Source organism: Pelophylax lessonae (assembly GCF_965119305.1).
Source record: "Pelophylax lessonae genome assembly, chromosome: 8".
Classification (NCBI taxonomy): domain Eukaryota; kingdom Metazoa; phylum Chordata; class Amphibia; order Anura; family Ranidae; genus Pelophylax; species Pelophylax lessonae.
In genome coordinates this window covers 140,886,969-140,907,019 of record NC_138775.1, presented here as the reverse complement: position 1 = coordinate 140,907,019, position 20,051 = coordinate 140,886,969, and the positions used below count along the sequence as shown (strand labels likewise).

The 20,051-nt window shown below is 39.2% G+C and overlaps 1 protein-coding gene across 1 annotated transcript in view; it reads left to right on the top strand.

Annotated features, from left to right (window-relative positions):
• Window positions 1-1,673: 1,673 nt before the first annotated feature.
• Window positions 1,674-20,051, top strand: part of RGS21 (regulator of G protein signaling 21) — a gene marked incomplete at both ends in the record, with an annotated part of 39,633 nt that continues 21,255 nt past the window's right edge. Inside the window, 2 exons of the mRNA XM_082266084.1 lie at window positions 1,674-1,716; window positions 17,535-17,701. Coding sequence (XP_082122210.1) covers window positions 1,674-1,716; window positions 17,535-17,701 — 210 coding nt within the window. The remainder of the gene's footprint in view (window positions 1,717-17,534; window positions 17,702-20,051) is intronic.

The following is a 20,051-nucleotide window of genomic DNA, read 5'->3' as shown; positions in this document are numbered from 1 at the left end:
TTGCTTACTTCTCCCTATGTAGTTCTTGCTTTTTCAGAGGAAAAAATAATCTGTCAAACTTAACCCATCCTCTAAACTAACAAATTGGGCAATTTCACCCACTTCATCCATAAAATGGTATAATGTATGGCCAGCTTAAGAGACACCATCTGCCACTTGCTGTTCTAATTAAAGGTCTAAAATATTTAATTCTCCAATAGCCATGTGAAGGCTATTCTGTGTACTAGAGAGAAGATATTGTACCACTCAATATTAGCTAGCCTTAACTCTATCCTTTTTTAAATACACCCTTGTTTAGCAACTAATGTTCTGTTTTCTTGTGTCATAGGCAAGAATTTAAAAACAAAGCTGCTATAGTTGGCCATAGGGAGGAAGCTGATGGTTGAAGCTGAAGTGACAGTTTCTCCACCATTTGAAACAAAGAGAGCATATGCTTTTCATTGCTCCTGCATGCAAGAAAGGAGAATGTATAGGGCACAAGAAGATGGTAGTGCCAAACACCACTGAAATCCTGTCACACATCTGGTTGGACTGAAATAACATCTCCAAATTCAGGATAATAGACATCATAATATAATTTTAAACACTCAGGGTATGAGAAAAGGTGGATACATTTATTTTGTAAGGGCATATAAGAAAAAGAGCGAGAATCTTTATCTTGTTCACAGAGTAAACGTTGAGTGGAAATTCACTAAAGACATATTTGTGTTACACCCAAGAGTTTGTTTAAGGACAATTAATTTGCCAAAGTAGTCATAGCAAGCTCTCTCTTTCATGTAACTTCTACTTCTCGAATTTACATAATGTTTACATACTCAATCAAATCTTGATTTTATTATTGGAGAAAAACAGATGGAGATTCTCTGTAAAAGAATATAAAGTATATCTTTTTTTACCAGAGTAAAAGTTACAAGAGAACTGTCACTATATCCCCTGCTACAGCTATGCTTTGCTTCTGGTCTCTATGTTGTGTGCTTGCATATACTCTGTGTTTTCTCTAATACTTGCACTACTAGTGGCTTGTTAAAATTCCGCTCCTGCGTTCCCTTTCGACTTCTGATTCCAGGTGTGCACAGTATGCAAATCCCAACTTAAGGCAAACAAGTTTGCTTTGATGTCTGATCTCCCAGCAGCATACTGGAACCTCTGAAGGTAAAGAAACTACCCAGTATTGCAGGGTATGGAGAACAATATGACTCATCATAACCCTTTCTCTTATTTGACAGCAATGAGACTGCTGGCATGGGGATACATGCAATATGACTCATCATAACCCTTTCTCTTATTTGACAACAATGAGACTGCTGGCATGGGGATACACGCAACACCTGTGCATCTCCACACCGGTAAACACAACCCAGCATGGGACACGGTTTGAAAAGCCCTGTGTGAACAATGCATTATTGCTAAATAAGCATGCAAGGTGGTACTTTAGACTTTTAGTCTTCATTAGTTGAATGTTTTACTCACTAGGTAGTGCAGCCAAGATCAGGATGTTATCCCTACAGTTATAAAGTCAGCAACGGTGGCTCTCTTTTTATCCCCAGAGGTTTGCTAGATTTCTTTTTAAAAATGATCAGTTTATTGTATTTTGTAAATTGTGTTTGCTCTGTTTCTTTTACAGAAGAGATACAGGAAAACATTAAGCAACCCAAATTCTGCTAAGCAATATAATGGAATGTCATGAGCCCATGAGGAAATGTCTGGCCAACAAAGGTAAGTTTGCCATAATATTCAAGTGTTTTGAAAAGACAGGTTGCAGCATATACTTCTTCTTTATTCAGAGAAACAAACCCAATACAATATTACATCAAATTAGCAACAGTTTTGGGGGCAGAAACAACCCTTGGGTGCCAAGCAAATACATACAAAATAGCATTGGTATGTTAAATAGCCAGTGCTAGAAATACATACATTCCAAATTCATTAATCTTTCATATATCCAGTTAATATATTTAACCTCTAATCAATTATCTTTTACTATATAATACATATAACAGTAACATACATATAACAGTAGTTTAGAAAACTAATGGGAGTTAACTTTAAGGCCTGAGTTTTCACCAAATTCTTTAGTGGTCTGAATGGCCAAGGATAAAAAAAGGGCCTGTATTGTGGAGATATAATATTTAATCATCAGTATACTTTATAGGCCTGTTTGTACAGTTATTTTCCCCAAAGGTAAAGCCTCTAAAGTGCTGCACTTTTCAAATGTTAATGGCAAAGAGGAGGGGATACAGGGGCCAGTCCTACCTTTTACCCCTTAAAATAAGGAAGAATGGGAAAATTAAGCTGTTAACCAATGTATTGGACTTTGGGTGACCATAGAGAATAGTAATCTGTTTTTGGCCAAAGACAAATCATTCTACACAAGCATGCATAAATGGCCATCCAAGTTAAAAATCTTGGCAGAATTGAACATTTACACTAATGAAAAATATCATATACTCTAATAATATATGTAGCACACATGTTGGTGAAGCTTTAGGAATTATGTGGGTCTAGCTCCTACCTGACTATGTTAACATCACAGTTCCCATTTGAATACATAAAGATGCAATATACTGTAGCAACGGGGCCTTGTTTATCCAAAAATGGGGAAAAAACAGTTAACAAAAAACTTGGCAGAAAAGACAGACATAGGTTGCAAATGCATGACTCCATCAATGCAAATGGAACATGCAAATTTCTTCAGGCAGCTTAACAACAGCAATCCTATTTACCATTAACCACTTTCACTTTGTTAAAGCCTAGGCATAATATATTCTTGAATACTGCACAGCAATATAACAGAAAAGAAACCAAAAAAATGATTTGCTCTATTTTATAGTTGTTTGTCCCTTTAACACCCACCTGCATAAGGAGAAGTCATTGTAGTCTAGATGCCCCGAACAAATTTAGATGCTTCTTTATGTATTTTTTAACTTTACAAAAACTCTGTGATTCATTTTCCTAACTAAACATTTTTGCCATTTTTTTTATGTGGTGCACTGCTTTATTACAAAACCTCCATCTTTTTTGTAAGAAAAAACAACAAAAAGACTCTCAAAAAGACAACATTTTTTAAAAAATGTACTTTTTATACACAGCCCCAAATAGAGGTAATTTTTACTACAGATGTATAATTGGGCAGTATGATGTACATGTACATTGTTTGCAACCACTTCAGCCCCTACACCTGTATGCATCTCTTTGATCACAACAATTTTTTACATTTCTAACATGGACTTCTTGATTTGCCAATATTTATTTCTTTACTTAAAGTTACATTAAAGCCAGTTTTTTTTTTTTTTTTTTTTTTTTAGATGCTTATAGTAGGAAATACAAACCCAATTCCAAAAAAGTTGGGACACTGTACAAATTGTGAGTAAAAAAGGAATGGACTAATTTACAAATCTCATAAACTTATATTTTATTCACAATATAATATAGATAACATATCAAATGTTGAAAGTGAGACATTTTGAAATGTCATGCCAAATATTGGCTCATTTTGGATTTCATGAGAGCTACACATTCCAAAAAAGTTGGGACAGGTAGCAATAAGAAGCCGGAAAAGTTAAATGTACATATAGGAACAGCTACAGAACCAATTTGCAACTCATTCGGTCAATTGGCAACATAATTGGGTATAAAAAGAGCCTCTCAGAGTGGCAGTGTCCCTCAGAAGTCAAGATGGGCAGAGAATCACCAATTCCTACCAATGCTGCGGCGAAAAATAGTGGAGCAATATCAGAAAGGGGTTTCTACGAGAAAAATTGCAAAGAGTTTGAAGTTATCATCATCTACAGTGCATAATATCATCCAAAGATTCAGAGAATCTGGAACAATCTCTGTGCATAAGGGTCAAGGCCGAAAAACCATATTGGATGCCCGTGATCTTCGGGCCCTTAGACGGCACTGCATCAGGAATGCTTCTGTAATGGAAATCACAACATGGGTTTAGGAATACTTCCAGAAAGCATTGTCGTGAACACAATCCACCGTGCCATTCGCTGTTTCCAGCTAAAACTCTATAGGCCAAAAAATAAGCCAAATCTAAACATGATCCAGAAGCGCAGGCGTTTTCTCTGGGCCAAGGCTCATTTAAAATGGACTGTGGCAAAGTGGAAAACTGTTCTGTGGTTAGACGAATTAAAATTTGAAGTTTTTTTTTGGAAAACTGGGACGCCATGTCATCCGGACTAAAGAGGACAAGGACAACCCAAGTTGTTCTCAGCGCTCAGTTCAGAAGCCTGCATCTCTGATGGTATGGGGTTGCATGAGTGCGTGTGGCATGGGCAGCTTACACATCTGGAAAGGCACCAACAATGCTCCCATCCAGATGTTGTCTCTTGCAGGGAAGACCTTGCATTTTCCAACATGACAATGCCAGACCACATACTGCATCAATTACAACATCATGGCTGCGTAGAAGAAGGATCCGGGTACTGAAATGGCCAGCCTGCAGTCCAGATCTTTCACCCATAGAAAAATTTGGCGGATCATAAAGAGGAAGATGCAACAAAGAAGACCTAAGACAGTTGAGCAACTAAAAACCTGTATTAGACAAGAATGGGACAACATTCCTATTCCTAAACTTGGGCAACTTGTCTCCTCAGTTCCCAGACGTTTGCAGACTGTTATAAAATGAAGAGGGGGTCCCACACAGTGGTAAACATGGCCTTGTCCCAACTTTTTTGAGATATGTTGATGCCATAAAATTTAAAATCAATTTATTTTTCCCTTAAAATTATACATTTTCTCAGTTTAAACATTTGATATGTCATCTATGTTGTATTCTGAATAAAATATTGAAATTTGAAACTTCCACATCATTGCATTCTGTTTTTATTCACAATTTGTACAGTGTCCCAACTTTTTTGGAATCAGGTTTGTATATTCTCTTGCTATTCTTTTTGAAAATGTCTGCCTAGTTCTTGCTCTGCCACATGTGCCCCAGCTGTACTGTTCGACTTAAAAAATGCGGGTGCCCCCTGTGCCCTCTAGGACCTATAGAATCTTGGTAGTCTTCAGTTCATGCATGCTCCTGTTTAGCACTATATCCTTACATGCAGCCATTCCCCGCGTGCACACACAGGCAGAGCGAGAGGGACAGTGGGCTAAGGAGCCAAAGTCAATAACCACTGTTGAGGAGAAGGTGTGTTTGAGAACAGCTGCATGTAGAGAGCTACAATGTTTTTTTTTATTGGTCTCCAAATAAACTGGGATGTTATATGCTGTTAGTATGTTAATTGACCACAGGGAACAAACTCTGATCTACATTTTAATGGTTTTGATTGATTTTGAGGTCCTAAAAGGGGAACTTTACCCAAAAGGGGAAGTTCTGCTTTAAGGCCTCCTCCCCCGCTCCTCTTTGACATTTTTCAATTTTTTTGGGAGGAAGTGGGTACCTGGTTTTGACAGGTATCAGCTCCCACTTCCGCTTGGATCCGAGTTGAAGTTCTCCTTCCCCCTTCCCTCACTGCAGTCTTCTGGGACACGTCACAGGTCCCAGAAAACTGCGGGACCATTATCAATGCGTAGCCTGGCTCAGACATGAGCAGTGGGTCGCAGCCGGGTAGCCACAGTTAAGATGCCAGCGCCATGGACCAAAGATGGTCTCCTGCACATGCCTCAGACAATTCTGGGACAGGTACGTGTCTGTTTCATAAAAGTCAGAAGCAGCGGGAACACTTGCAAAATGCAAATTTAGCTACCACCGTACTCTGCCTTCATTGACTTGCCTTTTTACGCTAGCTAAAGCTAGTAGAATTTAATTTGAACATTTTAGGAATGCTCGCTCAATTTTTTAAGAACAGGAAATGTTTCCTGAATTAATGAATTTCTACCAGTGTATTTGGTTTTCACACAGGAAACTCCATTCACTCCAAAATTGAATGTTAAAAGCCAACATTTCTTTAAGTACTTTTGAACAACATTCATCATATCCCTACATGTATTGATGATAATTTTCTATTTATTAAACTATATGGACTTTTTCAACTTAACGACATTCACACAAACATTTGTTCCAAAATCTACTAATGTTTGGCTAACTTCAGGTAACTCTCCATGGATACTTTGTTAGGCAGCTTAATATACCAGGATTCTGAGACCGATCCTTATTCATCACCTTTAGGAGCTATGAGTGTCTACTTTGTGATTCATTTTTATTCATGCATGGATTTGATTTTGGTTAACTGAATCTGTGCTCATCCGAACAGCTATAGCACTGCTCTAGGCAGGTACAGTGTGGTGCCATGCATGGGCGTCCGCAGGTAGGGGAAAGGCGGGGCAAATGCCCCCCCCCCCCTGGAATTTTAACTTCCCGTTTAAAGTGGTTGTTAAGCCACTTTTTACCATTCTGTCTGGTCTGTTTAATAATCCTGTGTGCCCCTGTGTTTTAAAAAAATAAGGCGTTCTTTACTAGTTTTCAGATCGCCGAGCACCACTCACGTGACCCGTCGGCTCTCTCCTGTTCCCATCTGACAGCTGCCTGCAGCGGGATTCCTCGCTGTCGTCAGTTGGGTGGGGAAGAGGAGGGGAGGGGAGGGGAGGAGGAGGGGAGGGGGAGGGGGAGGGGAGGGGGAGAGGAGGGAAGAGGCGGCGGGTCATGAGCGGCGATTGGCGCTCTGAAAACTTGTAAAGAATGGCTTATTTTTTTATAAAAAACAGACACAGGGGCACATAGGATTATTAAACAGACTGTAGACAGGATATAAAACTTTAAATGAGACTGCAGGAGGGGAGGAGGGGCAGGCACTGACACAGGAGCAGACAGGCAGGGAGGGAGGGGGGATAGAGGACAGAGGAGGACAGGTGAGCTGGGGATGATGGAGGCACGTAAACTGACCACAGTGTCAGGGCTCAGCAGCCATGGTATTCCGTGGTCAGTTTACAGAGGGGAGGACATAGCCAGGCAGGATCAGCCAGGTATTTTGGGTGATAGAAGGGGCCAAATTACACAGCAAAGCACTGTGCTGTATAACATACTTTAGGAGAACAGGATCAATTTTTTTATTTTTATATTGGGTTGGAGTGCAGGCCAATCAAGCTCCTCCACCCAAAACTCACTCATCCATGTCTTTATGCTTTGCTTTGTGCACTGATGCACAGTCATGTTGGAACAGGAAGGGGCCATCCACAAACTGTTCCCACAAAGCTGGGAGCATTAAATTGTCCAAAATGTTTTGGTATGCTGACGCCTTAAGGGTTCCCTTCACTAGAACTAAGGGGCCAAGCCCAACCTCTGCAAAACAGCCCCACACCATAATCCCCCTCCACCAAATAATTTGGACCAGTGCACAAAGCAAGGTCCATAAAGACCAGTTTGGGGTGGAGGAACTTCACTGGCCTGCACAGAGTCCTGACCTCAACCTGACAGAACACCTTCGGGATGAATTAGAGTGCAGACTGCGAGCCAGACCATCTCTCCAACATTAGTGCCTGACCTCACAAATGCGCTTCTTGAAGAATGGTCAAACATTACCATAGACACACTTCTAAACCTTGTGGACATCCTTCCTAGAAAAGTTGAAGCTCTTATAGCTGCAAAGGGTGGGCCAACTCAATATTTAACCTTACAGACTAAGATTGGGATGCCATTAAAGTTCATGTGTGTGTGTGTGTAAAGGCAGGCGTCTTAATACTTTTGGTAATATAATGTATTTTATCTGCGTATTTCGTTGTTTGCCTGGAGTTCAGAATTAAGTTTGTGTTTAAGTTCCCTAGCTGCAAGATGACAGCAATGTTTATACCACAAGTAAAGACTATTTTGGAAACTTTAAGGTAATGGTTAAGGTTATGGTAACACAAATTAAGTGACTGAATCTCTGTTGAAAACATGACAACAGTTCACTTACCATTTGTGTAGGGATCCGCTATCCTCTGTCAGCTGCCAAAATCACACTGTAATGTGTAATTGTGTATGTAAATTCCTTACTCTGGGGTTGTTGGGAAAAGATCCTGTCAGAGGGAAGGGGAAAAAGAGAGAGAATGTCTCAGCCACATGTCCTGTCCATGCTACTAAAACCATATCAGGAGAGACCATTATTGCCAGATAACTAGGACTGCATTCCAGGCTAGTTGGGTAATGGTTGGAGGGTCTCCTCATCACTGCAGATCTGTCTTCAGGACTCCAACAAAAAGACAGATGCCACATCATCCCCAGGGGCCCCTGCAATGGGACTTTGTTGCAACATTCATCTGGAGGTATATCTATAAATAACTATATATGTATACTCTGATATGTGTGCACAATTCCACCAGAACTCTTATCAGGCCCTTTGCTGGTAATATCTGTTTTGTACATAGCATGTACAGTATGTATTGTTATTAATATTTTCCTAAATAACGCTTGTATTGTTTCTCTACTATCTATATTCTCTTCTGCTATCTATATGCTTATGGGTAATGGTATATGCTGGTTGCAGTAGTTCTTCTGCTTCCAATTACTTTGATTAGATTACTGGTTAATTTCCCAGAAAGGGAATCCCCTCTGTTCAAAGAGTCTATTCTGAGTGGAGGAAATGTTCTGGTTCTCTTATTTACCTACAGGTTTAGTGTGATATGCTAACTGGGGAGGGACATTTCTCATAACCCCTCCCCCAAGAGGGCTACATATGTTTTATTTTATTGTGTAGCAGAAAGTTAGAGCTGTTTACACAGTATTTATAGTTTTCTCTTTTTAAAATGTACTTTTCCATTTGAGTTTGCATGTAGTCACAATTCCCTTAAACTACTAAACAGCTCAAATGTCTCATCCTTGCAACTATCCTATAAATGGTCCTATAAATGGGTCATAGTTTATGACAGAACTCAGCTAGGAGAGCTAAATAATCCCCTTGGGTCTGTTGATGATCCATAAGTTTCTGGTGGCCTGGGCGAAGACATAAGGGGAGGATCTGTGGCAAGGCCTTGTAAATCTGATATATACAGGTGTATCTCAAAAAATTAGAATATCATCAAAAAGTTAATTTATTTCAGTAATCCAAAAAGTGGAACTCATATATTTTATATAGATGCCTTACACACACAGTGATATATTTCAAGCATTTATTTCTTTTCATTTTGATGATCATGGCTTAAAGCTAGTGAAAACCCAAAATTCTGTATCTCTGAAAATTAGAATATTACATAAGACCAATTAAAAAAAGGGATTTTTAATACAGAAATGTTGGCTTACTGAAAAGTATGTCCATGTACAGTATAGAATGCAATCAATACTTGGTCAGGGGCTCTTTTTGCATGAATTATTAATCAATTTTGCATTGAATTTGCATGAATTACTTACTTTTTTAATCAATGCGGCGTGGCATGGATGCGATCAGCCTGTGGTACTGCTGAGGTGTTATGGAAGCCCAGGTTGCTTTGATAGCGGCCTTCAGCTCGTCTGCATTGTTGGGTCTGGTATCTCTCATCTTACTCTTGACAATACCCCACAGATTCTCTATGGGGTTAAGGTCAGGCGAGTTTGCTGGCCAACCAAGAACAGTGATGCCATGGTGATTAAACCAGGTATTAATACTTTTGACAGTTTGGGCATGCTCCATTGAAAATGAAATCAGCATCTCAATAAAGTTGGTCAGCAGAGGGAAGCATGAAGTGCTCTAGAATTTCTTGGTAGAGAGCTGCGCTGACTTTGGACTTGATAAAACACACTGGACCAAACCAGCAGAGGACATGGCTCCCCAAATCATCACTGACTGGAAAATTTTGCATTTCATTTGAAAAACAAGGTCTCAGAGTCTGGAGGAAGAGTTGAGAGGCACAGAATCCAAGTTGCATGAGGTCCAGTGTGAAGTTTCCACAGTCAGTGATGATTTTATTCTTATTTAAAGGATTAAAAGGTTAGTTGAAAGAAAAAAAAACACATTTATAGCTGATGCCAACTTTTTTTTACAATGCCTTGGTAATAGGTCTAAAAGTTCATTGCTTGGCCAGGTTAAATGATACCAAGAATGTGAAATGCTGGACGTCTATTGGGACACCAAAGAATGTACCTAAGACTCCAGCTGCTGAGGGAATTATGTTCCTGGCTTCATAGTACTGCGACTTTAAATTGACATCCTGTGCTAGGTCAGTATTGGTGTATTCTATTTGTGTATTCTATTAATTCTACAGTATTTGTGTATTCTATTATTCTCAACATAGATTGGTCTGCTGAGATTAATTCTACAGTATTTGTGTATTCTATTATTCTCAACATAGATTGGTCTGCAGAGATTAATTCTACAGTATTTGTATATTCTATTATTCTCAAGATAGATTGGTCTGCTGAGATGGGAAGGAATAAGGGCCCTTTCACACTGATAAATGCAAGAAAAATGTTTAAATTCTATGGGACATTTCACACTACTGAGTTACAGGTGCAGTACATTTTAAAAAGTCCTGCATGCTGCATCTTTGGTGCGGTTTTGAAAATTGCACCAAAACCGAAGCTTCCCATTGAAGTGAATGGAAATTGCTGCAAAATTACAGTAAAATTGTGGTAAAAATTCACCGCAATTTTGCGTTTTTGAGTCACATGTCCATTTTTCACAGGTGCAGGCAACCCAAAAATGCACCAGAAACGCACATGCAAACACATCTGAAACACAGCAAAATTACGATATTGCTACAGAGCAGTGTGAAAGTACCCTAAAGGGCCATACACATTATAAGATTTTCTGAAGACTTTTTCCTTTAGACTTACCAAAACCATATAATATGAGGTCAAACCTAAACACTTTCAATTTGTATGCAATCTGACTTTAGAGTGCAACTTTGATGCAACTTTGACACAATTTTGAATGGGTGCAACTTGGATATGACTTTGGCTTTGACCAGTTATAATGGACAACTGTTGCACAACTGTTGCATTGTATAACATTCAGGTATGACTTTCATGCAACATTTCAGAGTTAACATTGAGGTCTATGGCCCTCAAGTTGCAAGAAAGTCGGGCCAAAGTAGTGCATGAACTACTTTGAAATCGATGCAACTTTAAGTCATACATATATGAATGGTTATCATTGGAAAACATGGGGAACGACTTGTTATGTAACTCTGAAGTTGCATGACAAGTTGCACAAGTGTAAATGGAGCCTAAATCTGAATTTGAAGAGCTTCCTTAGGACACAACAGTAATATTTTTGGTAATCCCTGGAGCAAAATCTGTTGTGCTGTCTCAGTTCTGGTTCGATAAAGTTTTCAAGTTAAATATAAAAAAAAAAAAAAAAAATTGTAAAATAAGTAGTCAGTCCTGGCCTTCTGAACTTCCCTTTTGGAAGCCAACAGTATACAGTAAGTAATTGAAATATTTTTGTGCTACGGATTGCTGGATCTTTGGCTTAATTTCCAGATCTGACAGGTAAAACTAGGGACTGCTGCAGCTAGTTTGGCTCACAAGATATTTTTTCTAGTTGTTATGCTAGCTGAATGCTGAAACCATAGCTCCCAACTGTCCCGGATTTTGAGGAAATGTCCCTGATTTTGAACAAAGTCCCTCTGTCCATCTCTCCTCCTCATTTGTTCCTTTATTTTGGTCTGCTCTATAAAGTTTCAAAAACTGTTTCCCAGTGCTAAGCCTTTCAATCAATTTCTGAATTGCTGCATTTGCAAATGTCAAAAGCCAGTATAATGGAATAGAAGCGGTAAAAAAAAGCACTTTTTTTGTAGCGGTAACTCATGAGGATGTGCATTTGTCTTTTTCCCCTCCTTTTTTGTTTTTGGGTTTGTTAATATAGATATTTTGATGAAACCCTCCTAGTATATTATAGGTGAGTACTTCTCCTCATAGGTTTACTGTACTCCTATGACCATCAATATTTAGAACAGGTGTTCCTTCTTCCCTTCTCAAAAGGTTGAGGTATGCAGTAACGTGTGTCTATGCAGTCTCACATTAAAAAAAATATATGATGCATGCTAGTAATATGCAAGTGTAACACTTGTTGGATCTTATTATTTATCAAAAAGATCACTGTATTTTTCCTGACAATGCCTTTATTTTGTGTTGCCCCCAGAAAGCTGGTGTAATCTTTGTACAGACATATACTTACTTGAAGAAGCTGCTGGGCCTTACATCACAGAATTGTGTAAATCCTGCCAACTGGATAGTAGTATTTATTACTGAAACATTGCATTTATGTTGCCCGACAGTTCAGCACCCTGCTGTTACTGGCCCATACACACAATCCAAAAATTAGACGACAGATCGTCAGTTTTTTTTTGCATGCTTGTCACATATCGAAAATGAAAAGTTTACTAAAGTTAACTTACGAATATTTTTGTACAGCAGAATAAAAATTCAGAAGTGATGTAATGTGTTATAATGTATTTGTATTGTATTTTTGAACGACACCTGTACTGATTAAACGAAAATCGTATGATCTGGTATCGTACAAGAAAAATGTTCACGCTTGTCCAATCAGATAATATCGGATGAAATGTTGTGATCGGCTCCCGAAAGCTATGTACTAACAATCGGATTATTGTACGATCGCTTCCAAAGGGGTATTTTTCATATGATTTTCGGATCGTGTGTACAGGCCATAACTCACTAAGGGAGAGAAGACTAAGGCTGGGTTCACACTAGCTGCGGCCACGGGGGTTTATGTCCGTTCACCATTTCAGGTGTGAATCAGGTCCGAATTTTTGGGCTGAATTTGCACCTACAGCTGACCAGAAGATGTACAGGACCCTTCTGCAATTCAGACTGCGGCTGGCTGGCCGGCCGCCCCTGAGGTGTGGGAACCAGCTCCATTTAGAGCTGGTCACACTCTCCTATCATGCGAATTGGATGCGGAGAAATCCGCATCCAATTCGCATAAGTGTGAACCCGGCCTGAGAAAATTCTTTATTCTGTTGACATAATTCTTCCAAGATGTTCTTCTCATGTCTAATTACTAAGAACTCATGACACTAATGAAACTCTGGGCTAGGAATTAAAAGAAGCACCTGTAAGGCCCCTTTCACACAGGCGATCCGATCCGATCCGCCTGTCAGTATTTCAGACGGACCTGATCGGATACTCCATGCATCCCTATGGGACAGCGCATGTCAGCCGTGACATGTCTGCTGACATCCGCTGCTCTCTGATCCTGTCCGTGAAATCCGGACGGATGAAAACGCTATTTTCCATCCATCTGGAGGATCGGATGGGATCAGATGAGAACTGACAGGCGGTCCGTTCTCATCCGATCTCCCCATAGAGGACAGCGGGGATGTGACAGCTCCGTCTCTGCACACGGAGCGGAGTTGGAGCTGTCATCTGCCTGCTCAGCGTGGATAGGCAGATCGATCCCCCACTGAGCAGAACTAACTCTGTCCTGTGTGAAAGGACCCTTACACTCAGGTTCCTTTAAACCCTTTAACTGCTGGAACCTTTTACATGCTGACATCGTTGACAGTGTAATAGCTGCATTGGGGGTAGCGAAAGGATTGAAGCCCATTGCACCACTGCATTGTGATATATCCCACCACATTGACTACAATTTTGTTAAAAAATAGTGAATGCTCCCCACAGTTTTATGAAATGTCACTTATATCAAAAACTCTCTATTTTTTAATCCCTAATCATAACCTTATGGATCTCCACATTGTTCCTTGTTAAATCTAGCTGTTTGTTATTTATTAGCAATTCCAAGTTCTCCACCAAATCCTTTTAATTTACTATTTTTTTAATACAAATGTTTCTGTTCATGAATCAGCAGTATTACTATTTTAGATTCAGAAACAGTGCAGAGCAAACAACCAGATATAGTAAATATCTGTGAAAGTCCTTGTATGAACATATGAGAAACAAGATGTAAGCCACTGTAATGAAGATGTGCGTCCAAACCAAAAACATGCAGGTGTCAATGTAAGTCCAGCCCATCCACCAAAGACATTAGCAGCCGCTCACCTCCTATATGTGACCATAAGGTCCAAAACACATAAAAAATAAAAAAAACAAAGACTTTCAGACTGTGCATGCCAGAAAAAGAAGCATAAATACATTTAAGAAAATGTAAAAGTTTATTTAAATCCAGCTCCAAAAAATTAACAAAGTTGCTAGCGCATCCATTTGTATAAAAACCCCATAAAGCAGTTGCATAGAAAATTTGTAACCAAATGATGAGCACAATTGCTTCATCAGGGCTGCAAAGATCACATAGTATGGGAAAGAACAACATAATTTACAATCATATAAACCATGGGTGTCCAACCTTTTGGCTTCTCTGGGCCACATTGAGTATAGAGAAATTTTCTCGGGCCGCATATAAAATATATACTATAGTTAAGGTATATAAGTAATAAAACGCCGCCGCGCCCCCTTCCCATGCTGCCGCCCCCCCCCCAGCACTAATTTAACACAACTAGTGGATGATCCCCTCCAAGGGTGCCTCTGTGGCCATGCCCCCCGACTCGACTTCCTTCCTCCCCAGCAAAAAATAAATAAAAAAATTGTCAGGGGGCAGTGGGCCACATTGCCTGTGGTTCTGGGCGCATGCGGCCCCCAGGCCTCAGGTTGGACATGCCTGATATAAACTGTAGGTACATTGATATAATTCAATTACATACAAATCATATGTTAAGGTTGGAGTCGGACACAACAGGACCCACCTCTAATGGCAACCGCACACGCACACAAACTCCCTGGGTGTGCGCCAGGGCCACAAAGAGAGACTTCAAATGAGGGACAGTTCATGTGTATTCAACTTAGCACATTGACATATATCCTGTGCTCAAAACATAAAAATTACCTTTCAAATCTGTCTTCTTGTTGATATATGTCAATGTGCTTAGTTGAATACACATAAACTTATCTGTTACATATTTCATGTTTTTTTCCCTGGTATTTTTTCAAGATGTGATACTCACCTCTAATATAGGATATCCCTTCTTCTATTTGGATATATCTACCTATACACAGTCGCACCAATTACATTGCTTTGGATTTTGATCAAATGGATGATAGTATGGGAGTGTGTTGCATAGTAAGTGCCCATAACAGGTAGATAACTATTTTATAATATTCTAAAGTGGTTGTCCCTTGTTTGAAGTCTCTCTTTGTGGCCCCCACACCACCCAGGGAGTTTGTGTGCGGTTGCCATTAGAGGTGGGTCCTGTTGTGTCTGACACCAGTCTTAACATATGATTTGTATGTAATTGAATTATATCAATGTACCTATATATGATTGTAAATTATGTTCTTCCCCATAGATGAGTACTATGTGGTCATTGCAGCCCTGATGAAGCAATTGGTGAAACACGTTGGCATTGGAAGACTCAACATACAGTATATAGTGCTCATCATTTGGGTACGATTTTCTATGCACCTGCTTTATGGGGTTTTTTTATACAAATGGATGCACCTAGCACCTTTGTTTAATTTTTTAAGCTTGATATAAATAAACTTTTACATTTTCTTAAATCTATGTATGCTCCTTTTTCTGGCCCGCACAGTCTGATTTTCTTTGTTTTTTTTTATTTTTTATGTGTTTTTGACCTTATGGTCACATATGAGGTGAGCGGCTGCTAATGTCTTTGGTGAATGGGTTGGACTCACATTGACACTTGCATGTTTTTGGCTTGGACGCACACCTTCATTACAATGGCTTACATCTTGTTTCTCATATGTTCTTGGTTTTTTTCTTTTTTACTTGTATACATTGCAGATGATGGCCATATAAATCACAGTTACTTTTAAATAGGTTCTAAAACACCTTCCCATATATTGGGCAGCAACAGCAGTCCAAAGTTCAATTAGTGGCACAAATGATGGTCTCTTCCAGGTATGTGGATAAAATGAAATACAATCTAGTGCTCTCTGTATTGCTCTCTGTATTACTCTCAATTTATTGTATACAAAAGAAGGTAGAGGAGTCCCCTGTGGATGAGTACTGTCATTACTGTCTATTACTATTTTGTATTTTAATGTAAATGTAAAACTTTATTAATGGTCAGAGATTTATACACTATGGCTGAGACAGAATAAGACAGAATAGTACTGATTTCTAAGGCAAGCCTTACTCACATAGAAATCCAATAGAATCTCCCCAGCTGGCTCTTGTAATCAGACAGCCGCAGTGCCCACATTGGTCTGAATACCTGAACAGTAACTATATCTAAAAAGATGCAGTCACTGTTCGGCTGACAATTTTTTACTTTGCTCCTTCAATTTTTAAATAGAAGTTTTTTGAACAAGGTGGGGCTGACAGGGCCACCCTAGTCTCGAAAACAGTGTTTCTACATTCTCAAACAGGACCTGTACTGTGGAAGCCATACCAGAAAAAGGACTAGTCATCGGTTTTGTAGAAAAAGTAACAGAAGAGGTGGAGAAAGCACAGATCCACAGAATAAATGAAGAAGAAGCAGGAAGATGCTTGCACTAAAGTGCCTCAGCTACAGGCTTTTCTCCAAGAAGGGGTGCAGTATTGACATCGCTAAATCCCACTGAATACCTCATGAGATTAGCAGTCAGAGGCAGCAATGACTTAGATCAGCCTTTTTCAACCAGGGTGCCTAGGCACACTGGGGTGCCTTCAGATGTCTTCAGGGGTGCCTTGGCAAAATGCCTAGAAACTGCTCACAAATTGTATACATGTCAGCAGGTGGATCAAGCCTGCCTATTAGTTACACAAACCCACAGGTTTTCATTGTGCACCATTACAACCTTCTAGTCGCCAGTGTCCTATCATCATCAATTGATAAGAAGGACGTTGGGCACCTGCACAATACCCTTATTTGCCCTACTTCTGACCTTCTCCATCAGTGCTCGGGGTCACGTTAACCGAGTGAGGGAGAGAAACTGAGGGAGAGCAGAAACATTGGAAAACTAGTCAGTACCAGTGTGCAAAAGTGTATTTGCTTTGGAAGAACAAATCACTACTAATGTTGGGTGTCCTACACATATGGGTGTCCTGCATTATGTAAAATCATTCATTTCATTTTTTAAATTTTAGAATGGGGTGCCTCGAGATTGTGCGGAATTGTCAAGGGTGCCTAGACTGAAAAAAGGTTGAGAAACATTGACTTAGATGATCTCATGCTTCTGTTACACAACAGTACAGAAGTATCCAATACACTGCTATCCAAAGCAAATGTTAGATTTTAAAAATATTACTATAAATTTCTATTATTCCTTATAAATCATCACGTCTTTACTTTTTGGGTATTGGTCCACTCTAACACTGGTAATTGTGGTATACCAATACTTACTTTATGTATATAATATAGGAAGAGTTCAGTTTTTTTCTGTATAGGTTGGTGAATTAGTACATATTTCAATAATCATTCTCATACTTTATTGTGAAAGTTCAGGCTAATATGCTTGGTTGGGCATTCTCTGGCATAACCATAGGTAAACATTTTTTGGCATGCTATAGCACTGGGTGTGCAGCTATAACCTGATGTTATGCAGAGAGGCAAACCTTCTAACAATTGTTCATTGTTTCAGATCAGGTCAAACATCTTTTTAGTTTTCTTGTTAACGGTTGACTAACACGGGCAAATTACCACAGGTTAGTTTATCTTTTCCTTTTCTTTTTTTGAACATTTTAATATATTGCTTAATTTTCATTCCACCATAGATGGGCTGACTGCATTTAGAGATTTCTTGAAGTCAGAATTTAGTGATGAAAACATAGAGTTTTGGTTGGCCTGTGAGGACTTCAAAAAAACCAAAATACCAAGCCAACTTCCTGGTAAAGCAAACAAAATATATTGTGAATTCATCAAAACTGAAGCGCCAAGAGAGGTAAAGTAAACATTTTAAATGAAAAGAAAAATACTATTATTTATTTATTTTATATACTAAATATACATAGGGCATTTTACAACTTAACAAAATATTTCCAAAAGGGACAGAAAAAAGGTTGACCACTATTATGAATTAATCGCTTGTCAACTTACTATACAATAAAAGGAAAAATATAAACCTAAAATTAAAAATATGTTTTATAGAAAATAAGTACTAACATTTTACATTTCTATATGTGCAAGTAAAGATTCTATACCTGCAAAAAAATTCAATATTTGATCATTTTTCTGCAGTTTATTATTTCTTGGTAAAAGGTAACTGATAGCGGTTTCCCACTTTTCTTGCTCTTAATATACAGTATTGAGAGCATTTAGTATTTTTATTTTAATTAACAAAATGTTTCTAGGACTTTTATCAAGGCTCTAAAATATTATCATAATTTGTACCTTTATTTACTATTGCTGTATCTATATAAGTATCCTTCCACCTTTCCTACACGTTGCCTGTGCATTGCTGGCCGTAACTCCTCCTGTACACTCACACGCCCCTACCCCCCTTTAACTAAGCACTGGCATTGAAAAGAAATACTGTATTCACCCCCCCCCCTAAATTTTCAGTCATGTGATGCTCCAGTCCCCAGTCTTCTCTCTTCTTCTCATTTAGTAACTGCACTATAAGTGGCACTGTATTTGCGCTGTGGTTTATGGTTTTTATAGTTTTAAGATTTGCCCCATTACACTTCAGAGCAAAGTTTGAGAGGAGGTGGGGTCCTTCTTCTTTAAGCGAGTCGACACGTTTCGTCCCTCCCGCAGGGCGTTATCAAAGACCTCTTTGATAACGCCCTGTGGGAGGGGCAAAACATGTTGATACAGATTCCAGTTCCTAAATGTCATCACGTCCAGTTAGCTGTGGAATGCACGCGGAAGTGCGCAGACCATGCTTTCTGTTGGATTAGGTGAACAGAATGATTGCCCTCTTTGTATTACACAGATTATATGGAATTGCGATTTTGTCTCTGGAACATTGTAAGTGATTTTTTTTGTGCGTATATAAATAAAAGGAACGTATTACACTATTTGGATCCTCTCTCTTCTATATGCCAGTGGTGATCTCATAAGAACCCACAGGAAGTGACCTCTCTCCACTTACCAGAATAAGCTTGATAGTACTGCTAAAGGGTTCACGTCGTCTTGTAAGTTCAAGAACTTTGGGGTGTGGAGCACAGATCACTGCAAGAGAGTTACAGAACACTACAGCACTTCAACAGTTCTGCCACAGAAGCACTTTATTTGAATAATTTTATGGACTTTCACTGGCTACTTGCTTGCTTTGCATATTGAAAATTATTTTTTGTACTGAAAAGTTTACATGACTTATTTGCACTTTAAAAGAATACTTTTTGAATGTTCAGTGTAGATGAATGTTTAAAACATTTTTTTTTAACTTTTTCATAAGTTTTGGCACTTAAGCACTTTTCTAAATCAATGGATTTTTACTAACCATCTGTTTGGTTTTGCACATCATATGTTGTAACTGCACTATAAGTGGCACTGTATTTGCGCTGTGGTTTATGGTTTTTATATAGGTTTAAGATTTGCCCCATTAGACTTCAGTGGAATTCACTGCAAAGTTTGAGTTTCACAAACATCAAACAGGATTTGACATAATACGAATTGACCCCAGGCAGATTTGCCCATGCCTGGGCTTTGATATCTCTCTTTTTTAACATTACAGTTAAGTTAAGTACAATCAATAATAAAATATACCCGATGGTCCAGCCAGACATGCCACTTGTATTTCCTTTTTCTTACCTCAGATGACAATGCTGACACTAGGATATTGAAATAATAATTCCTTTTGTCACCCTTGCATCTTCATCCACCCACCCCCGGTCTTGCTGTCATTATCTCTCTTCACACATTGCAGCATCTGCCTGCCATATACCCTGCTTACAGCTACATGTGCAAGGGTAGTGATCACTCACAATTACACCCCCATAACATGCTTCTACTCACAGAACAGGACAGTAATCATGATGTATGTATTTCATGCTGCCTACTGCATACCACACACACACTTTATTGTCAAAAATATTGGGACATCTGCCTTTACACACATGAACTTTAACGGCATCCCCGTCTTAGTTCGTAGGGTTCAATATTGAGTTGGCTCACCCTTTGCAGCTATAACAGCTTCAACTCTTCTGGGAAGGCTGGCCACGAGGTTTAGGGGTGTGTCTATGGGAATGTTTGACCATCCTTCCAGAAGCGCATTTGTGAGGTCAGGCACTGATGTTGAACAAGAAGGCCTGGCTCGCAGTCTGCACTCTAATTCATCCCAAAGGGGT